General features: G+C 35.6%; 1 protein-coding gene across 2 annotated transcripts; it reads right to left on the reverse strand.

Moving 5' to 3' along the window:
* Positions 1-6,976: 6,976 nt before the first annotated feature.
* On the reverse strand, positions 6,977-18,793 carry LOC144854635 (tudor domain-containing protein 15-like). 2 transcript variants are annotated; one of them, XM_078712568.1, is made up of 5 exons: positions 12,455-18,793; positions 12,034-12,225; positions 10,037-11,697; positions 9,762-9,836; positions 8,312-8,448 (listed from the first exon to the last, which is right to left on the reverse strand). In XM_078712568.1, exons 1-4 carry the CDS (start codon positions 18,714-18,716, stop codon positions 9,762-9,764), a joined length of 8,190 nt encoding a protein of 2,729 aa, XP_078568694.1. In that variant the 5' UTR covers positions 18,717-18,793; the 3' UTR covers positions 8,312-8,448. The 2 variants fall into 2 exon arrangements, with proteins under 2 accessions (XP_078568693.1, XP_078568694.1); XM_078712567.1 differs by lacking the exon at positions 9,762-9,836 and having other exon boundaries at positions 6,977-8,448; positions 12,455-18,786.
* Between the last annotated feature and the right edge of the window lie 992 nt (positions 18,794-19,785).

A 19,785-nucleotide genomic window follows, 5' to 3' on the forward strand; every position in this document is an offset into this window, starting at 1 on the left:
TCGAAATCAAAAAAGAAATATTTGGTGACAGCTCTGTTACGGGCCTCCTGATTCTTAAACTTTTTTTCAGTATGTTTAGGGGCTACAACCGGTTCCATGTAGCATTGATGATCGTATGAAACGAAAGTCCTACAAATTCTACAAAAGCGGTTTTGACAATTGTGATCTTTTTGAACGATCCTATTACAAGTTGAACAATTTTTAATTTTGCCACATACTGAAACTTTAGAATCAGGAGATTTTTTATGATTGGTGAAACATTGCTTATCCTTAAAAAATCTATTACATTCTTTACATTCAATTCTACTCTCTCTATTTTCAAAAGAATTAGAAGAGGAGCAGTCGTTGTGCTTGCACAGCACGCACGTAAACTGACAACTGTGTTGGTACTTGTGAATATACCCCTTATGGCATCTATCGCAAAAATATTCAATTTTTAGAAAACCTGTCATTGTTGTTATTAGATCGTAATGATTAGAATGATGATAAAGATATATCTGCTTCTTTCTATAATCGCCGCTAAAAATGACAGAATTTAAATTGTCTTTTGAAATGACAATAATTTGGTAATTTGGTAATTTTGATTGCATCTTTTTTATTTCCTCGATGCCGCATGTCTGTTCCCTAACCCCCGAATCTCTAAGTAAATGAAGGGCGGCTGTTTTTTGCTGACCACGACCTTGCCTAATGTTATTCCATCTAGCTACGTTGTTAATTTTGTCTTCGAGCATAGAAATACCCGTAACAATAGCGCGTGCGCAGCAAATAGTTTCGTTATCATCATTCTTAATCTTAATTATACATTTAGCATTTAACAATATGTCGATACCGTTTCTTCTATAACCCCCACCCCTAGGCATTCTCATGTGAAGAACGTTAAATTTAAATTTGTTATTAATAAAAATATCCGTTTTGGACTGAAGGACCTTCATAATGGCTGCAAAAATAACGTCAGCCGTAAGATGGCCCCTCCGTCCAAAAGGGATAGAGATAGGTGAATCTAACCCCTCAGCCTGTATGACTATTCGAAGCATGTCGTCGACATGCACGTTAACGCAGAGATTATCGACGACATGCTCAAAAATTCGGTACAGTGTGGGCAGAAACACCTCTAAACTTATATGATCAATATTAAAAAAATTTACTAAAAAATCGCTAATAGTCGCGTTAAAACGTTGATTATACCTATCAGCTACTTGAACGATTCTACAGAAGTGATTCAACTCTACCTCATCAAGGTTAAGGTCCTCGTCTTCAACAGTATCAATGTCGGCGAAGTCTTCTTCTTCTTCTTCTTCCCCGTCTTCTATTCTGAGCCTCTTTCTATTAACGCCCCTTCCGTACTGTATGGGTACAGGCTGAAAACAAAAAGAGAAAAACGGTAAAGAAAAAGAAATAAAATACGTTGTACGACAACAACAACAACAACAACAGTAGTAAAGAAAATAAAACAATAGTTACCTCAATAATCGAAGACTCCGTTGAATCATTAATCTCGACATTTCCTCTCAAACTCAAACATTTGGTGTGAGCCCCAACACCGTACTATACAGAAATAAAAATAATTAGATAAATTAGAAAGGAAAACGTATATAAACCGAAAACGCGGAAACACTTTGTAAATTATACACGGTAAAATAAATATTACGTAAAAAATAAAATAAAACAAACACTTACTTCTATGTCATCAATACGCAAATTAGCCGAAAGTTCCTGCACTATCTCAATAGCGTTATTACAAATATCCGAAAGTGAGAGGCTATCGGCTTCAGAAACACTCTGGCTAACATCTAAATCAAGATCCTGGTCATTAAATACGAAATCTTCTAGTAGTCCAACATCGGGGATAACATCGTCGGTATCGATATTTTCGATATTGTTTCGCGATAAACTAACGATAGCTTCTACTGCTCTCTGGCATTCGATAAACAAGCTATCGTTAGAATCGGTAGATGATGATGATGATTCGTAATGAGCCATTGTAAAATAAAATTCTCTTAATCAAGAATGTGGAAGTGAGTTCACTGTAAATTTACCCATATATTTATACACACTAAAATAATTTATGCATGATGTCAGTAGCGTCCCTCTTTACCCTTCTTTTTGTTTTATTTTAAAGGGAAACAAAGAAATCTTTTCGTAAACGTAACCAATTTAAATGAGAATAAACCTAAACATTGGAAAAACAAAAATCATCAAAAAAGTGAAAGTAACATCATAACGGCACACATTAAACTTTAATATGTCAAACACCCCGAGTCACTGCTTTTCAATTCCTACCCCTTTGTTAACAAATCCGGAAGATGATTAATTACCTGTCGGTAAAGTTCAATCAAGACATACTTATTATTTAACTTCATTAACTTTGTCCAAACGACTGTATTATCCTAAAATGAAACTCTGTCTACATATCAGACTAGTTTGACAAAAAGGTGTGAAATTCCTTTCCCGACTGGAAGATGGTTAATTACCTGTCGGTATAGTTCAATCAAGACATACTTATTATTTAACTTCATTCATCTTTTTGTTTTAGTCATTGTTATAATATCCGGATCAAATAACTTATGTCTTTGGATTATGTCGGCATACATCAATCAAAAACCTCAATTAACTAGTTTTAATTAACCAGGTGCATCTTTACTAACTCTATGACTAATTCAAATCTTACAAAAATTATATTGTCTCACTTCTATCTATATAACAATTCTAGTGAAATGTATAATTTATTTGTATTTTTCTTGTATATGGTTTTATCTTTAACTGACTGTATTGTATGGAGTGAGTGCAGAATCTGTTTGGGCTTTAGCCTATTCTCATTCCTGGTTATTTTTACATTGATGACCGAATAAATATTATTATTATTATTATTATTATAGTGAAATGATATACTCTGTCTTATACTATCCCCATTGTTAACCATTGTTATAAAAACACCCGGCGGATATTACGTAATCAGGAAAATTCATTTTGGGCTGAAGTACTTCTTCTTCTACTCAAGTGGAGCATTGTTCGACGCTACAGACGCAATGGAAATGTGTATACTTTATATCGAGGTCGATATGTTAAAAATCGACCTACGAAAAGGTCGTCGTCATCATCGTCGTCATCATCCTCATCCTCAACGACCACAACATATACCAATAACGATTCCAATCCTGTAGTCACTACTACTACCACTACTAAACGTGAATACGTCAGTAGTTAAGCATATCTTATATTATGTTAGATATCATTATATGAACTACAATAAATATAGAAAACACAAAGTATTTATCGAATTGTTATTTTGTGTTTGTATTTAGAATTTCACTACACAATGTGCCACTTCACGCCTCTTTAATCCCTCTCTCCATCCCCACCTCAACCATACGAAAGTTGGGGTGAATATAACTTGTACGGCCAACTACTCTTAAAATAAAACGTTTCAAATGCAATTTAACGATTGATGTACAAGATTCTTCCTCGAGTCCTCCATCCTTTCATGATGAACTCCTCACAATACATAGTTCGAGTTTAGATGAGAGACTTTTTAGGTACCAGAAACTCTTACATTCCAAGTTAGTAACAATGTTGAATAAAGTCGTCTGGTTCCAAAAAATAATAGGTTTTGAATCAGAATTGTACTAATTGTTTATAATACAATGACGTATATTAAATTAACCTGTAGTGACGTTTCGTGTAAAGCCTGTGGACTATTCAAGCAAATGCATAAGAAACATTAGACCTCTACAAAGAATGACAACACCAGAGGTCTAGTAGAAAAGTAAAGAAATTTACTCATACAAGAAACATTAATTGGATTCAAATAAAACATTTTGGAGAATCGATCCCTTAACTTCTAAGCATATCTCCCATTTAATAAATGGCAATGTCCGAGCAATATGCCTATTTCATAACTTCTTTCCATTTGAGCTATACAACCAATATTGTTTGTTAGGGACTCTGATCATATTCAATCGGTGCTTAAAACCATCATATCATAAATCAACAAATAATATCTACAATTATGATAAATTGTTTCATTAGACCTTGGTATCATTGTGAAATCGAAGCCCTGGTGGGCCATTTCCATGTATCAAGATAAATGATAATACTAATAGTGTCTGTTTAAATTGAATTCCATCATCACTAACATTAATGTTATGACATTGTGAGACGGACATGAACTTGCATAATTATTATTCACAACGAGAAACGGGGCCTAGCTGGGCTAGTCGGTTTGTTGAGTAGGCAGGTCACGGGGAGGGGAGGTGATAAAGAATAAGGCCTACGCCTATATAAAATCGAACACGAAGTGTCCCCGTAACAGTAATGTATTTTCAATTGAACCTGCTGAGAAAAAAAGCCAACAAAATAGGGGTTGGCCTATACATTATATTTTAATTATTTTTCTTTTATTAATACACCCCACTGTTTCAAAATAAATCATAAGTCTAGGAAAACTTTCTGCAAATCTTATGTTTACATAAAAAAAGTATTTAGTTGCCAGATTTGTCGGAAATAATTATGACTTAATATGTAAAGGATACAATAGATCGATTTACCACACTTGTGTATGGCTAATTAGCTGCTGCGAACGGGTATTTAATCAACAGATAAAAGAAGATTCAAATGTCACGGTCTTTTGTTATTCAACATGATTGGTAGCCGTCACACGTTAGTGAGATTTAGACGTTTGAGAAAATGAATTTGCCTTTTGGACGCGTGCGTACGTACGGCCTTAAAGTACTTCCACGCGCACGTCAAGAAGATCGTACTTTGTTGCCATGTGATAGTTGTTCAGGTTTTGGCCATGGCAACGCGGTCTGCTTCCAATGATTCATGATCGGGCAGGTAGCCTATCGGGTGGGTGGTGTAAGCACAGAGGACGGCGAAACCTTTTTTTATATACAGAAATCCACATCTCTCTGATATTAGGCCTTATTTTCAATTCAAAAAAGAAGCAATATGACTCAATACTTATCATTACGCAACCAGATTCCTATGCGCAGCATAGCAACAATGAATGTTTAAAAGATATGACTTATTATGAAGATCACGGACTTTGTTCCTCGGAACAAACAATGTCTAGGCCTAACAATAATGACAATTCAATACATTTCTATTCTACTCAGCAGAGAAGGAACCGTACCATCGGCGGAGGCTGCAGTAGGCCAACAGTATCTACCGCGTGCCAAGGGTTATGGACGCGGTGTACGCGAACCAAAACCATGGACACGGTGTTAGGACTCATGGTCAATCCTCTAAAACCCCAGAGGAAGGAGGAAGGTTCACAAGCGGGATCCTTCGGGACTAGTCGGCGACTGAAAACAAGTGAAACCATGAACCGAAGCTCACTTGTTCCTCAGAAAATTCTAATGTGGGAATTAGATGGACAGATAGCACGATTAGAAACAGTTAAGAAAGAACAATCAAGAGCACGAGACTTGGAAAATCGGAATCCAGAAAGCCTTTGTGTTACTTATGACTGGCTTACAGACGAATTTGAAAACAAGAAAAAATATAGAATTCATCCAGATAACAGGTTACAGATAGAGACACTATGTTCTCTAATCCATCCAAATTATGTCGACAGAGTTACACGAAGATTTAGGAATGTTATACGACGGGAACGAAGCTTGAATGAACTTCCAGAACTATTTAAAGCATGCTTAAGGTATGTCTTGAGTATACAGAAAATTGAAAAGCAGAAAACTGACATTTCGTTCTGGATGAAACATCACAGATCAATTGGAAGTAAATCTGCAGGAATAACCAACAGAGTCGTTTCATTACAAGATACTACACTTCAAGATGACATCTTTTCAACAAAAGGAGTAAGGCTTATAAGATCGGCGATGATGAACACAACTAGAAGTCAGTCTTCTTCTTCAAATCATTTAGCTTTTGATGATGTACTGGTGATTACAAAAGAACGATACCTTCCAGAATTGAATGAAAACAATCCACCAACTAGTGACACGGGATTGATGAGTCAGGCAGCAGATAACCTGCCGGTTCCACTTGGTGAATTAAGCAACTCCGATTTAGCTTCAGTTTCTCGCCCGAAATCTCTTCCAAGATCCGTGAAACAGGCGTGGAGTAAAGAATCAAACCCGCCACTTGACGATGACGACATGAATCATCGGAAACATTCGGAAAACCTTATATATCGTCGGCCAAGTTTAGGAAAACATATGAATGACATGTCACTCGAAGAGATTGACTATTAATACTAAACCGAAATATTAATTCTAGAATCTTTCTTTACTTCTTTTATTTTTCTCTCAGTCTGAACAGCAGAAATATTACAACGATAGTATTATTTTGTTTTAAAGTTGACAAGAGAAATAAAATTGCAATATTCTTTCATGTTTTTTTGTATATCATTATGACGGAAAACAACACCACAAAAACGGTTATTTCAAACTGTGTATTCGAGATGCTTTAAGTTAATAAAAGAATAATGGATACAATAGAACACGGTAAATATGATTCACACGTATACAAATCTCAAACAATGTAACATATCGTAACACATTTTCACCTTCGTATAAGCATTTCCGTTGGGTGATCTTAACAGGCCCCAGTACCTCAGCTGCATCATATCTTTCTAAAGAGTTGTTTACAGTACGTTTACATTACATTACATCGTGACAAACTAGCGTGTGAACGCGTAGTAATTCGTAAGATTATCCCGGGAGATTAATGCAAACAATTTGTTACATTGGTGTTTACGTGTGAATTGGGTATTTAATAAACAGGGAAGAGTAGCACTACACTTCCCTGTAGATTACCATTTTCTTGTGTAATTTGCTTTTGTTTACCGTGCGAAATAATCTATTTCTAAAATTAAAAACCGAAATTCATAGAAATATGTGTATGCAAATCATGTGGAATTTGTGTAAATACGCATTTTATGCTACCATTGGAAATGAATTTATCTTTTTTTTTTATGGTAATTACAGACACTAATACAGTAAAAACACTACTGCAGTAAAGTAACAATCTTAAATGCAAAACTTTATTGAACAAGGTTAACTAGCATTCTCAACATAGTTATCAATAAAATATAGAAAATAATAAGCTAAATATAATGAAAGGAACACTTACTTGATTTTCTTTCTTTTTGATTATCTCATTTTTTGTTTTCTATATATCTAAAATGTCTGGTGATTTAGATATGGGCTAATCATATCTACTGCTACATATCTACTATCTCGGTGTAAAAGCAAAAACGACTAACCACGCTTAGTAGGTAGTCATACAGGCATATATCTGAAAAACTCTCTTTTTAGTTATGGAAGTAATTATTTTCGCTAGTAGCACACAATTTTAAATTTAAAAGTGAAAGGTTTTAAAATAATTTTTTTGGGGAAAAAACACAAATTATTGAAATTTCAAAACTGGGGAGAGCGGTTTTAACAATCTATGTGTTTTTCAGTGTAATAGCTAAACAAACTAATCATTTACTAAACCAATTTATCTAAGAGACCTTTTCTTGAAACAGTTAGTACAATACAAATGCTGGTTGTTTAACATCAAAATAATACCAGAACATGTTTAACTTAGAAAAGAATCTCATTAAAATATTTTTTAAAATCCATAACAGGCATTGTAGAGAAAAAATTTTATGATTTAAGAAACAATAACAATGAAGATATGGTATGTTTCTTTACGTTTTCTTCATTACATGCGATACTCACTAATTTCCTTTTTACCAATTACCTGTATTTGGACGGAAAAAAATTCTATATTTTCCCATTAATCTTCCACTATTTCTTCCTAAAAGGTTCAAATGGATTTAATTGAAAATAGCACATAATATATATATAAGTTTTTAATGTGTAAACTACAGGTTATTTATTCTTCATGTATTTGTTCTACTACCACTTCTTTCTCAACATTTTCTAAATCAGTCTCTAGAGGTTTGCTAACCTCTTCTGATCCAGGATTTTCAAGTTTGTCGCTTTCAGATGGGTTGCTAGGCTCCTCTGATCCAGGATTTTCAAGTATGTCACTTTCAGATGGGCTGCTAGGCTCCTCTGATCCAGGATTTTCAAGGTTGTCACTTTCAGATGGGCTGCTAGCCTCCTCTAATCCAGGATTTTCAAGTTTGTCACTTTCAGATGGGCTGCTAGGCTCATCTGATCCAGGATTTTCAAGCTGGTCACTTTCAGGCAGGGTGCTAGGCTCCTGTGATGCAGGATTTTCAAGGTTGTCAGGTTTGCTAGGATTTTGCATAATACTATCTTCATCAACAGCATCAAGAAACTCATCATCATCATCATCTAACTTGAGATCATCTGGTTTAGTCTCTGTAAAGTCATCATCTGGTTTAATGCTAGTCTCCGTGAAGTCGTCATCTGGTTTAATGCTAGCCTCTATGAAGTCGCCATCTTCAGCAGTGCTCTCTGTATTTGATTGTTGATCTTCACAATCTACAGGATTCAAATCTTCAACAGCTTCCTAAAATTAAACAGTAATTAATAATAATAATTATAATTATGAATACAAAAATTGTAAAATAAAAACCATGATAATAATTTTTAACTTGTAAACCTTATCCAGCTGGAAATTAGAGAACAAGGATTAAATTTGACAGACACAGAATACAAATATTGTTTGTACTCTAAAGCCTATGTGACAAAAAAAGTGTGATGTTCTCATATATGGACATGATGTCATATCACTCATATTTGGGCATACCACTACCATATTTTGGGCACATCACACTTTCTTTGTCAAACTAGTTTGATAGTGTAGACAGAGCTTTACACATCATAAAATACAGCTATACTGTGCCATCCAAGTCAAAATGAAAACTATTGCACTCATAATACAGTAATAGGGATGGGGGAAAAATTCAGAGCTTGAGATAAGATATTATTGTGACTGTCAAATAAAAAGTTTAAAATGCAAAATGTAAATAATTATAATATGTAAATATTAAAATAGAGCAAAAGTTCAAAACAATGTTATTGAAAAAGGATTTAAAAAATAAAATATGGTACAGTTAATTAGTATATTAACTGTACATAAAAGAGTGACTCAACTAATAATAGACTTAAATGCTGGTATTCAGATTTTCATCATACTGTAGTTAATTCTTATTCATCTACTAATTCGCACTAAAAGTTTTGGCAGAACATTTATCAGACTAAATCTTTTTTTCAATCATCTTTTTCAAATCGAAATTTTGTTACGAAGAAGAAGTGATATTAATTTAAAACATTTTATTTACTTCTCAATCCTATCATTGGACAATACCCTTTGGCTGCTACAGTAGATGTCACAAATCCATACCAAAACTAAAACAACTTTAAAGTCAAAGTTTGAACTAAGGCTACATTTTTAGTCGCATGCAAATGCGACTTTACAGCTCACTATGTCGGTCAGTTGGTTGGTAAACACTAACTCAAATTTGCGCACGCGACTACAGCCATGTATATGGCCTTGTTTGAAAGAGTACTGGTGTAAACTAAACTTGTTATCCATTGGTTATTGTAGAGACGATCAATGCAAGTAAATAAAACAAATTACATACACAATATCTATAAACAAAAGCGTCAACAACAGTAATAATTCAATTAAAAAAATATTAAATTATATTCATAAAGTTATGAAAAATATAATAAAAAACAAAACTGTGGTTAGTGTTTTACGTTGGGTTACAAAAACATTGTTGACACCCAGGAGTTTTTAAATTTCATCCATTGTGAAATAGTGACATTTGGCAGCCAATCAGTGCTTTTTGTTGATAATTATAAGTAACCCCTTACCTATGAAATAAAACAAGATGATTGGGTGGTATTCCTTTTCACATTCCAAGGTTTTCTTGTCGCACGTTTTTTGTCCTATTGCCAAATTAAGACAACTTGGAAATCACTTGCATTTTATAAGGGAACTATTATACATTTAAACTGGAAATGATATGTGGAAAAACTCAATAACTGAAATAAGCAACGATTCAATCAACCAGTAACTATATTTCAATAGCAGAAACTGAAAAAATAAACGATTATGTTGCATTTAAATTTTAATTGACAAAACTTACATGTGGTTTATTTTCTTTTGAATCTTCAAGATTATCTGTTTTGGCTGCTCCTTCAGGGGTTTTGATGACTTCCCATTCTTCTGTGACAGACCCTGCTTTCTTGGTCAAAGTCACATTAGCAGATGAAGCATCTTGACAAACAGTATTACAATTTGTGTCAACATCGGTCGAACCAACATCCTCTGTAGATTCACTGGCATCTTCCACATTATTGGTAACATCTTCAGTACTCTCAGCTTCTTCGGTTCCGATGAGATTGGATTGTCTAAGAGAAGCTTCAACAATATCATCCAAAATTTGGTCAACCGTTTGTGAACCAATGATAATGTTCTCAGTCGATAGTTCATTAGCAGATTTTTCAGTGGTGTCTGTAGGTTTCTTTGATTCTATTATGTTTTCTGATAGCGAAAAATTATCGACCGTCAAATTTTCACTTTCAATGGTGCTGCTAAGGTCTTCTCCATGTGGTATTATTGAATCAGAACATTGTCTGAGTTCATCTTCAAGGTGTGTTAAAGCTCCTTCAATGACTTCATCTACAACTAACTTGGCAATACTTGCAATTTCAGAAAGCTGCTCATCTTCAACTACAGCACCTGCTTCTTCAACAGCAACTGAATCTTGCAAAGCTTCTTTGTCTTCTTCTGGTGCAACTTCTGAATGTTTACAAATTCCTACTTCAAACAGAAAATCTTTCAAATTGTTTCCTTCTTTGGTGAATAGCTCTACAGACGTACCAGAAAATGTTGCGTCATACAACTGTTCTATAACAGCCTCTTCAAAGGCAATACACGCAGCATCTTCCCATGAATCTTCTAAAGGTGCTACAGAATGCAATGTACACTCTAAAGCCTGGGCAGGAATCGACTGCAATTCAGAAGGCATTTTTTTAAGATCATGTAGTTGCAAAGCATCAGTGTTGCCATAGTCAATAAATGTTACATATATATGTGAATCTTCTGTTCCGGTAATCACAGCTCTGTACCACACTTCATCTAGTGAATATTTCGCAAGGCAGACATCTCCTACAATTGCCTCTGTTAATGGTGTAGCTGCTAGAGCAACATCCATCACTTTAGTTGCCATCTGATCCAGCTCTTCCGCTTTAGATGTTAGTTGAACAAAAAACTTGTGAGGTGTTTCAACATGAGATATTTGAACTTCAACTTGTGGATCAATGGGCGTTGGCATCTTAACATACTGATAATCTTCAGAAGTACTATGTGCCTGAACATTGTTAGACATCTTCACAGCAAAACCAGAGTCTATTAAAGTTTGATTTAAGGAAACACCATTATCATCTACTAAGGTGACAAAACATTGGCGATCACTGATACTCTTAATAGATGCTGTTAAAGTACCTTCAAAAGCAACAGCTTCAAAGGCCTCAGATGCTTCTGCACTCCATAAACCATCCTTAGGCAAGATGCTAGCAAGGTTACAATGGAAAGCAAACACTGGATGGCTAAGAAAAGAGTTCTGAATGATTTTGATTTTTGATTTTGAAAGAACGCCTGTGTTGCCATAATCCACATATTGGACTGTTGCTTTGTCATTACTGCATTCTGTAATAAGTGAACGATACCAAACACCTTCTTCTTCAACGGGTGCAACACAGAGGGTACCAACTTTTTGATCACAGATAACTTCAGCATCATCACCTACAAAAATAGTATGTAAAATTATGTCAATTAAAAAAACAGTAGAGTTGTTTCTAATAAACTTTGTGAATCAACCACCTAATCAACTATGGCGACACTTTTCTATGACATAAGGGAAACACTATTGCCAACCTCTATTAAAGAGACTTTTTGGGTTCCATTGACCATATATTTCCCATTTTTGGTGTTTCTGTGTCCCTAAGAAGGGGATCTTACTTTAATCATTTTGAATCAAGACATAATAAATCTTAATATTTTCTTTGTCTCTTGACCTTTAACCAAACACCTGCCCACCTACATATAGCAAGGTCTTTTGAGAAACCACACAAAACTTACCTAATGCTGAATAATGTGCCTGAATCATCTCACTTAAAGCATCCAAATCAGCCACCATGCTTTCCAACTGACACCAGAAATCTCCTGGAGATTCAGACCAAGTTACAACCACTCGTTTCTCATCCCCTTCCTTCAAAGACAATGGCTTGTATGCTACTTCCTGTAGCTGTGTTGATGTTGATGAAGCTTTGACTGGAATGGAAGGTGACCGATAATAAGAATACAATTTTATTAATATCAAAATATGGTTATCTCTCAAATTGTTATTGTATATTTATTTTTATATTGCATTTTTTTCAGGAGCATGTACAATAATTTAAAACTATATTTTATTTAATTAAAGCATTATGGCAATGGCCAAAAAAACATGTAGTATTCTGACACGGTTTTGTTGTTTTATGCACAATTTGATTTAATTTACCTTTTAATAGTTTGTCTATGAGAGGCTGGTCATCTTCAGTTAACTTCACAGTCCAAATACCATCAGTTATTGAGATAAATTCTGCAATTAGCAACTTATCTGCCACTGACTCTTGAAATTTGATAGACAATTCTTCTTTATTTGATATATCTTCTGGAAGAGCTAATTTGCATTTCACAGCTTGAGCTGGTATCACTGTAGCTTCAATACATGTGGTCTTGATATCTGTCCAAGGCACCTGTTCTGAATTGCCATAATCGATAAAGAACACAAGACCAGACTGTTCTGTCACTTCTGTCACCTCTCCTCTGTACCATCCGCCATCTTCAGCATACTTGGCTATACAAGGACCAAGCGAATGAGAAGCATTTTCAACATCATCAGCTGAATAGATTTCATAAAGTGTGTCCATGAGCTCTGCCAGATCATTAGCGGTTTTGTTGAGTTGAACATTGAAATCATCCACAGATATAATTGATGATGGATAAACTTCTAGCGATTCATTTACTTTAACTAAATTAACAGACGACTCGTATTGTAAAGGTTCTACATCGTCATCTCCATCAGAAACTGCTTCTCCAAGGTCTGCTTCCAAAAGTTTCTGGAGAACACTTGTGCCCATATCAAGAAGGTTGACTTTGCTAACAACCTTGCCTTCAATTATTTTCTTGTCCACAACTTCAACGAGCAGTTTCTTATCAGTTGTTTCTTCTTCAAACTTTTCAACTGCCTCTTCTTTCCAGTTTTTACCTCCTCTTAATTGACATTGAACTGCTTGTGGTGGTAAGGCAATAAAGTTAGATGAAATGGTCTTGATGTCAGTATTTGAAACTATGGCACTATTTCCATAGTCAACATACATTACATTTATTCCTTCTTCACTTACACTAATGATAGTTGCTCTATACCATCCGTCATCTTCTGCAAATTTCGCAATACATGGCATACCGATTGTAGGTTCCTGAACCGACCTTTCTCCTTCTGCTAAAGAGCTATAAACTTCATGAATTGAATCCATTAAAGCAGCTAGTTCATCAGCACTACTTGCAGGCTGACACCAAAACTGATCAATAGAACCTGTATGACTAACAAACACTTCCATCTTGTTTTTCAAGTGACTGCTCTTAAACTTGATAGGTACATTAACTTCAGGGGTTTCTTCTACTATTGTTTTAAATGATTCTGCAACACTGCTTCCATCAAGTACCAGTTTTACACTATACGGTTTTGTATCTGATAAGAATTCAGCTTGTAGAAGTTTATCAGTTACCATTTCACTAAATCTTTGGTTGTTGACAGCAGTCCATGTTTTGGCATTTTCAACATTGAGAGTGCACTTGACGGCAAGGGGAGGCACATTTGCAACACCTTGGATTAAACATTTTAAGGTAGATTTCTTTTGAACCTCAACATTACCAAAGTCAATATATCTTACAAGAACTGTATCGTTTTCACCAGGTCCTTCAATTGTAGCTCGGTACCACAACCCATCTTCTTTAAAGAGTGCACAACATAGCTGGTTCTGGTTGAAGTCTGTCAAATTTTCATTGCTTCCACTAGCATAGTATGTTTGAAGCTTATTCTGGATTTCTTCAAGTAAGTGTGCCTGACTACCAAACTGTGCAAAAATTACTCCTCCACTGTCAGTGCTAGTGATGTAAATGTCTTCTTTGCCACTAACCTTGATATCTAGAGGGGTGAACTTCATTGGTTTCGCAGAAGCTTTACTATTTAACATATTGACTATTGAGATACCTGATGTATCAGTGAGCTGGATTTCAATGACTCTCTCCTTTTTTCTTGATATGCTAGCAACAAGTTGTTTTTCTGTTACCAAAGCTTCCAACTCATCAGTAAGGGTAGCTGCTTCTTCTATCAGACCTTTCATTCTACATTCTATTGCTTGTGCAGGTAGATCAGCAAATGCTGATGTTAACATCTTTAGGTCAGATTTTGAGACTGTATCACTATTTCCGTAGTCAATAAACTGGATTTCTACTGTTGAGTTAGAAAGCTGCTTTTTTATTAGAGCTCTGTACCAGCCATCATCATCTTTAAATTTGGCTATGCATGGACTACCCGGTTGTACAGTATCAATTGGTTCATGCTGTGCTTCATTTATCAATTCCATCAATTTATCCAAGTCAGCACATGATTTTAATGGTTGACACCAAAATTGCATTGGTGACTCAATATGGCTAACCAAAAAATCCTCAGATCCTCCAACACTAAAGGAATCGGCAATATATGATATGGTAGGATGTTTTTGTGGTTTACTGTCAAATCCACTTGGTTTCTGTCCAAATCCGCTTCTTCTACTTTCTTGATGTTCCCTGTCATTAGTTTTGTTAGGTCGACTAAAACTTCCACCATCAAAAGTGTCTTTTGATGGCATAGATGACTTTTGATTTTGCTTTCTTGGTGGCGTACCAAAAACCTCATCACTACTTTTAGAACTAGATCTCTCATTTTTGCTTTCATATGAGGCAAGTTCTGAACTCATTTTCTTTCCATTCCATTCTAAATCCACTTCATACACCCCACTAGATTCTGTCACAATACTACAATTGAATTCTTCAATTCCGGAAGCAATGTCAGAAAACATTTTCTTCATCTTTGGACTGGCACCATTGCTTTCCATACCCTTTAGCACACATTTTAGACCTTGTATTGGAAGGTTCAAGAATTCTGGCAAAATCTGCTTTACATCTGTCACTGAGACACGTTCAGTATTACCATAGTCAACAAAGTTAATATCAAGGCTGCCCATGTGTTTGTTTATAACAATACCTCGATACCAACCATCATCTGCTTTGTATTTTGCAATACAAGGAGTCCCTACTGTTGTGATGTCAAGACTCTGCTCTGTTCGACCAAGTTTACTGTAATACTGGTCAATGCCATTCATAATTTCTTCAAGCAGTCCTGATGTTTCTACGGACTGACACCAAAATTCAGCTGGTGAAACAGCATGAGATATGTACACAGCAAGTTTAGATCCTGGACGATATGATGCATCTTTAAAGCTAGTAACAGCAAGTGATGGTAGGCTTGTTGTAGAACTTGAGTTAGACAAGTTGTCTGTTGAATTAATCCGGTTGACAGGTAAACCTCTTGAACTCATTCTAGAAGATGATCTTGAAGATTTACTGCTATATGATGATTTGGTTGATTTAACTAATCCTTTACTGACCAGGTTGTCATTTATGACACAATCTTCTTGAGTGTTTACCAGTTCAACAAGTGATCGGCCTGATTCTTCTTGACTAATTACATGAAGGACCAATTTCTTTTCAATTACCATTTCATTGAATGCTGTACAGCTTTCAACACTCCATGATGTACCAATCGGGGCAATACCTACCAAGGAACAAGCAATGGCTTGCTCTGGTAAGTTGGCAAAGTTTGGTAAAAGCGGCTTCAACTCATTGATTTCTGTATCAGAAGTATTTCCATAATCTACATACTGTATAGTTGCTTCTTGTCCTTTGATTTTGAGAATCTTTGCTCTGTACCAAGACCCATCAGAATATTTTGCACAGCAAGACATACCTGCCTTCGCCTTCGATCCAAGAATTTGGATGTTGTCGTTATCATATGCTTCAAACAGGTCATCCATTAGAGCATCAATTTCTGGAATTTTTTCTGCAATGTGACACCAGAAATTGCCAGGATCATCCGAGTGAGAAATCATTACATTCTCGTACTGTCCTTGTGTGAAAGTTATAACATCATATGGATTTGTCGTTACTCCAGCTGACCCACTTCCTGCCACCTTTAACAGTTTAACTGAGAGGTTGCACCTGTCACTGTCAAAAAGTTGTACATGGTACAGATTGGCATCATTGTCATATTGAAGAGCATTTATTGAAAGTTCTTTATTTAACACAAGTTCCTCAAAGCCATAGGTTATGTCTGCACTCCACTCTTCTGTACCACTATGTATTCCCATTAAGGCACATTTAATTCCCTGAGACGGCAACAGCTTGAAGTCTTTGTGCAACTCTTTCAATGCAGATCTCTTGAGTACTTCAACATTCCCATAATCAACGAAAAGAACTTGGACATCTCCATTATGATACAAGCCAGTGACTGTAGCTCTATACCAACCATTATCTGCAGTATATTTAGCAACACATGACATACCTAATTCAGGGTTGCAATTCTCATCATTTGGAGCTAGTTTGGAATAGTAATTGTGAATTGCATCTACCATTGTATCCATTTGAGATGACAAGTCAGAGAGTTGTACGTAAAAGCATTCTGGATTTTCGACATGGGTGACATACACATTTTGTTCTACACCGAACTCCAAGGTTGATTTAGGAAAAAAGAACTTTGATGGCTGCTTGGATTGTGGATTTTGTTTCAATGGATGTTGCTGATCTTGAGAAACAGAAATATTTGATTTAGATAATTCTAGTCCAATATCTGTACTGCCATCAAACAACTTAATGCGGAATATACTGTCTGCTTCCTCCTGCAAAAGTATTGCACTTAGTGTTTTTTCCATAGTTAAACTTTCGAACACTGATTTTTCGACTTGGCTATCGCTTAAAGAGACATCTAAACAACAATCTACACTCTGCATCGGAAGGGTCATGAACTCAGGTTGAAGGTCTTTAATCCGATTTAATGGAAGTTTCTCTGTGTTACCATAATCGATGTACTTTACTTCCGCTTCACCACCACTAAGACTAATGACCTGTGCCCGGTACCAACCATCATCCTCACTAAACTGGCAACAACATATCATACCCTTGGACGTTTGTCGTAGTGACATGGTACTGCTGTTAGTTGTGTAATAATTGTGAATCTTATCCATCAGTGTATGAAGTTCTCCACAAGTACTCTTCAGTTGACACGAAAATTTACTGACACTGACAACATTTGTGACTTCTACTGGAAACTGCTGGCCAACTCTGATGGATGGAGCTGCAATAGTTTGTCCAACATCTGTAGTACCAGGTACATTCATAAATCTTGACAAGATGTTCTGCCCAATGTTGTCGAAGAGGATTATAGAATACTTCCCTGGTTTTATTTCTTTCAAAACTTGAGCTGAAAAATTCTGATTTACATGTTTTTGCAATTTCTGCAATGAACCTTGAGGAAAATTCACAGATTGTCCAGCATCTACCAAACTGCAATGAATGCCTTGTTTAGGAAGTATTGTAAAGGCTGTATTGATTGTTTTTAAGCGGCTAATTGGTAAGACTTCCCTGATGCCATAATCAACATACTCTACTTCAATACCTTGACTTTGAACACAGATGATTTCAGCACGGTACCAGTTATTGTCAATTGTAAATCTAGCACAGCAAACCAGACCAGGAACAACACTACCCAAGGCGAGATCATTTGGCAACAGAGCTGAATAGAATTTAGCAATATCTCTCATCAGGGCATTAAGTGCTTGGAGATTCTGTGTTACATGGCAGACAACATCTAAAAAATCATGGACAGCAGTCACAGTGATGACAACTGCAGATCCCACCTTTAAGAACTGGTTTTTCAGTACTATCTGGTTAACATGTGGCAAATTATTTGATATTGGTTGACTTCTTTGGGGTAGACTAGATACAAGCGCCTGACCTCTGGTAATTCTATGAGGATTATTGGTCATTGGTGGTCCCTGCATTACTCCTGGTGGTGGTGAGATTCCTGCATTAGGTTGTAATGGACTTAAAGTACCTCTGAAGTGCCTGTTAATTTCAAGTCGGTCACAGCCAAGCATTGTAACTTCAAAGTGTCGCGGTGAGGTAACATTGACCACCTTTACAACAAACTCTTTTCCCTGAACCTCTTTCCGAAAAAAATCTATTTCAGAGTCTGACCAAGACACTCCTGTTGGTTTTACATTCCATAATTTGAAATCTAGACCTTGGATGGGTAGATCAACATACTCTTGTGAACCGATTTGCTTCACATTTGAAATGTGGGTATTTTCTATGGTTCCATAATCGAGAAACTTCACTTGGATCATGTTACTATTCTGAAGGGTTGATGTCAAGACTGCCCGATACCATCTTCCATCTTTTGACTTAACACATCCAACAGAGCCAGGGTGAAGATACTCTTGTGGCAAGTTTCCTTCATCTGCCGGAATAAATTCATGAAGTTTACTTAATTCTCTTGTTAGGTCATTGATTTGATTATAGTGTGCAACCAGTTGACAGGTGAAATCTTCAGGATTGTTGACATAACTTGGTGTGACTGCATACGTACCACCAACATCCAAGGTTAGGAACCTCATCGACATTCTAAAAATCAAGACAGAAATAAAATTTAAAAAAAAAGATTGGCAAAAAATGTTAAATTTCAGTAAACTGAAAATCTGCACATATTGTTTAGTCAAAAGAAAAAAAATAATCATAATATTTGATATGCTTTTTTCAAAATTTTTAAAAAATAGCTCATCTGGGATGCAAAATCGATTTGATTTGTATTTTTTTGTGCACAATGTACATTGAGGGCGCAATCTAACAAGCTACAGAGCCATGGCTCTTGACAAGCCACACGTATTAAATGTTTTTATTGCAATGAGAGGAAATACAAAAAACACTGATTTTAATATAACACTTTATTTAAACATTGTACAGCCAGTCATCTCATCAGTCTGTTTTCTCTGCATATTTTTCTAGTAGGCCTCTAGTTAGCCTAGGCCCTAGATTAGCTAGCGAGTTAGCTGCTGTAAGTAAAGTAGGCAAACACTGCAGCCTTTTTAGCTAGGATATGCATGTTGGGTGTTGATTTTTATAGTCAACCTGGATATGATCACATTTTTTATGTATGACTTTTATTTCCAAATAAAATTGTTAATCATATTTTGGTAGCCTGTTGCTTACTGAAAGCTATTCTGAAAAAAATGACTATGGGTTATGCATAATTTTATGAAAAATGCAGATTTATATGTTAAAATGGAATGGCATTAAAATATGCTCATAATATTATTTTTTTCCTCTTCGCCAAAATGGCAAATGCAATAGCATTCCAAAATAATAATTAAAAAATACAACACAAAAAACACACATCAATGCATAGCAAAAATGCAAATTGTAGCAGCACTAGTTAACAATGGGCATAGACAAAGCTTCTTCATGGAACATTGACTCAAATTTTATTCGAACAACATTTTTGGATCAGCGGCACACATTTATAAAATGGTGCGTAAACATTAACAATACATACAGTTACAAAAATAAATTACATCAAAACTAAAAAAAACTAGATTTGAACTTGTCACTTTGATTTGACGAGTTCGGGTTCCGCGCAACGCAACATGCACGTACGTTAAAATATGAACGTTGACAATTATTATGCCATCCTAT

Source organism: Antedon bifida, chromosome 10 (assembly GCF_963402885.1).
Source record: "Antedon bifida chromosome 10, ecAntBifi1.1, whole genome shotgun sequence".
NCBI classification, from domain to species: Eukaryota; Metazoa; Echinodermata; class Crinoidea; order Comatulida; family Antedonidae; genus Antedon; species Antedon bifida.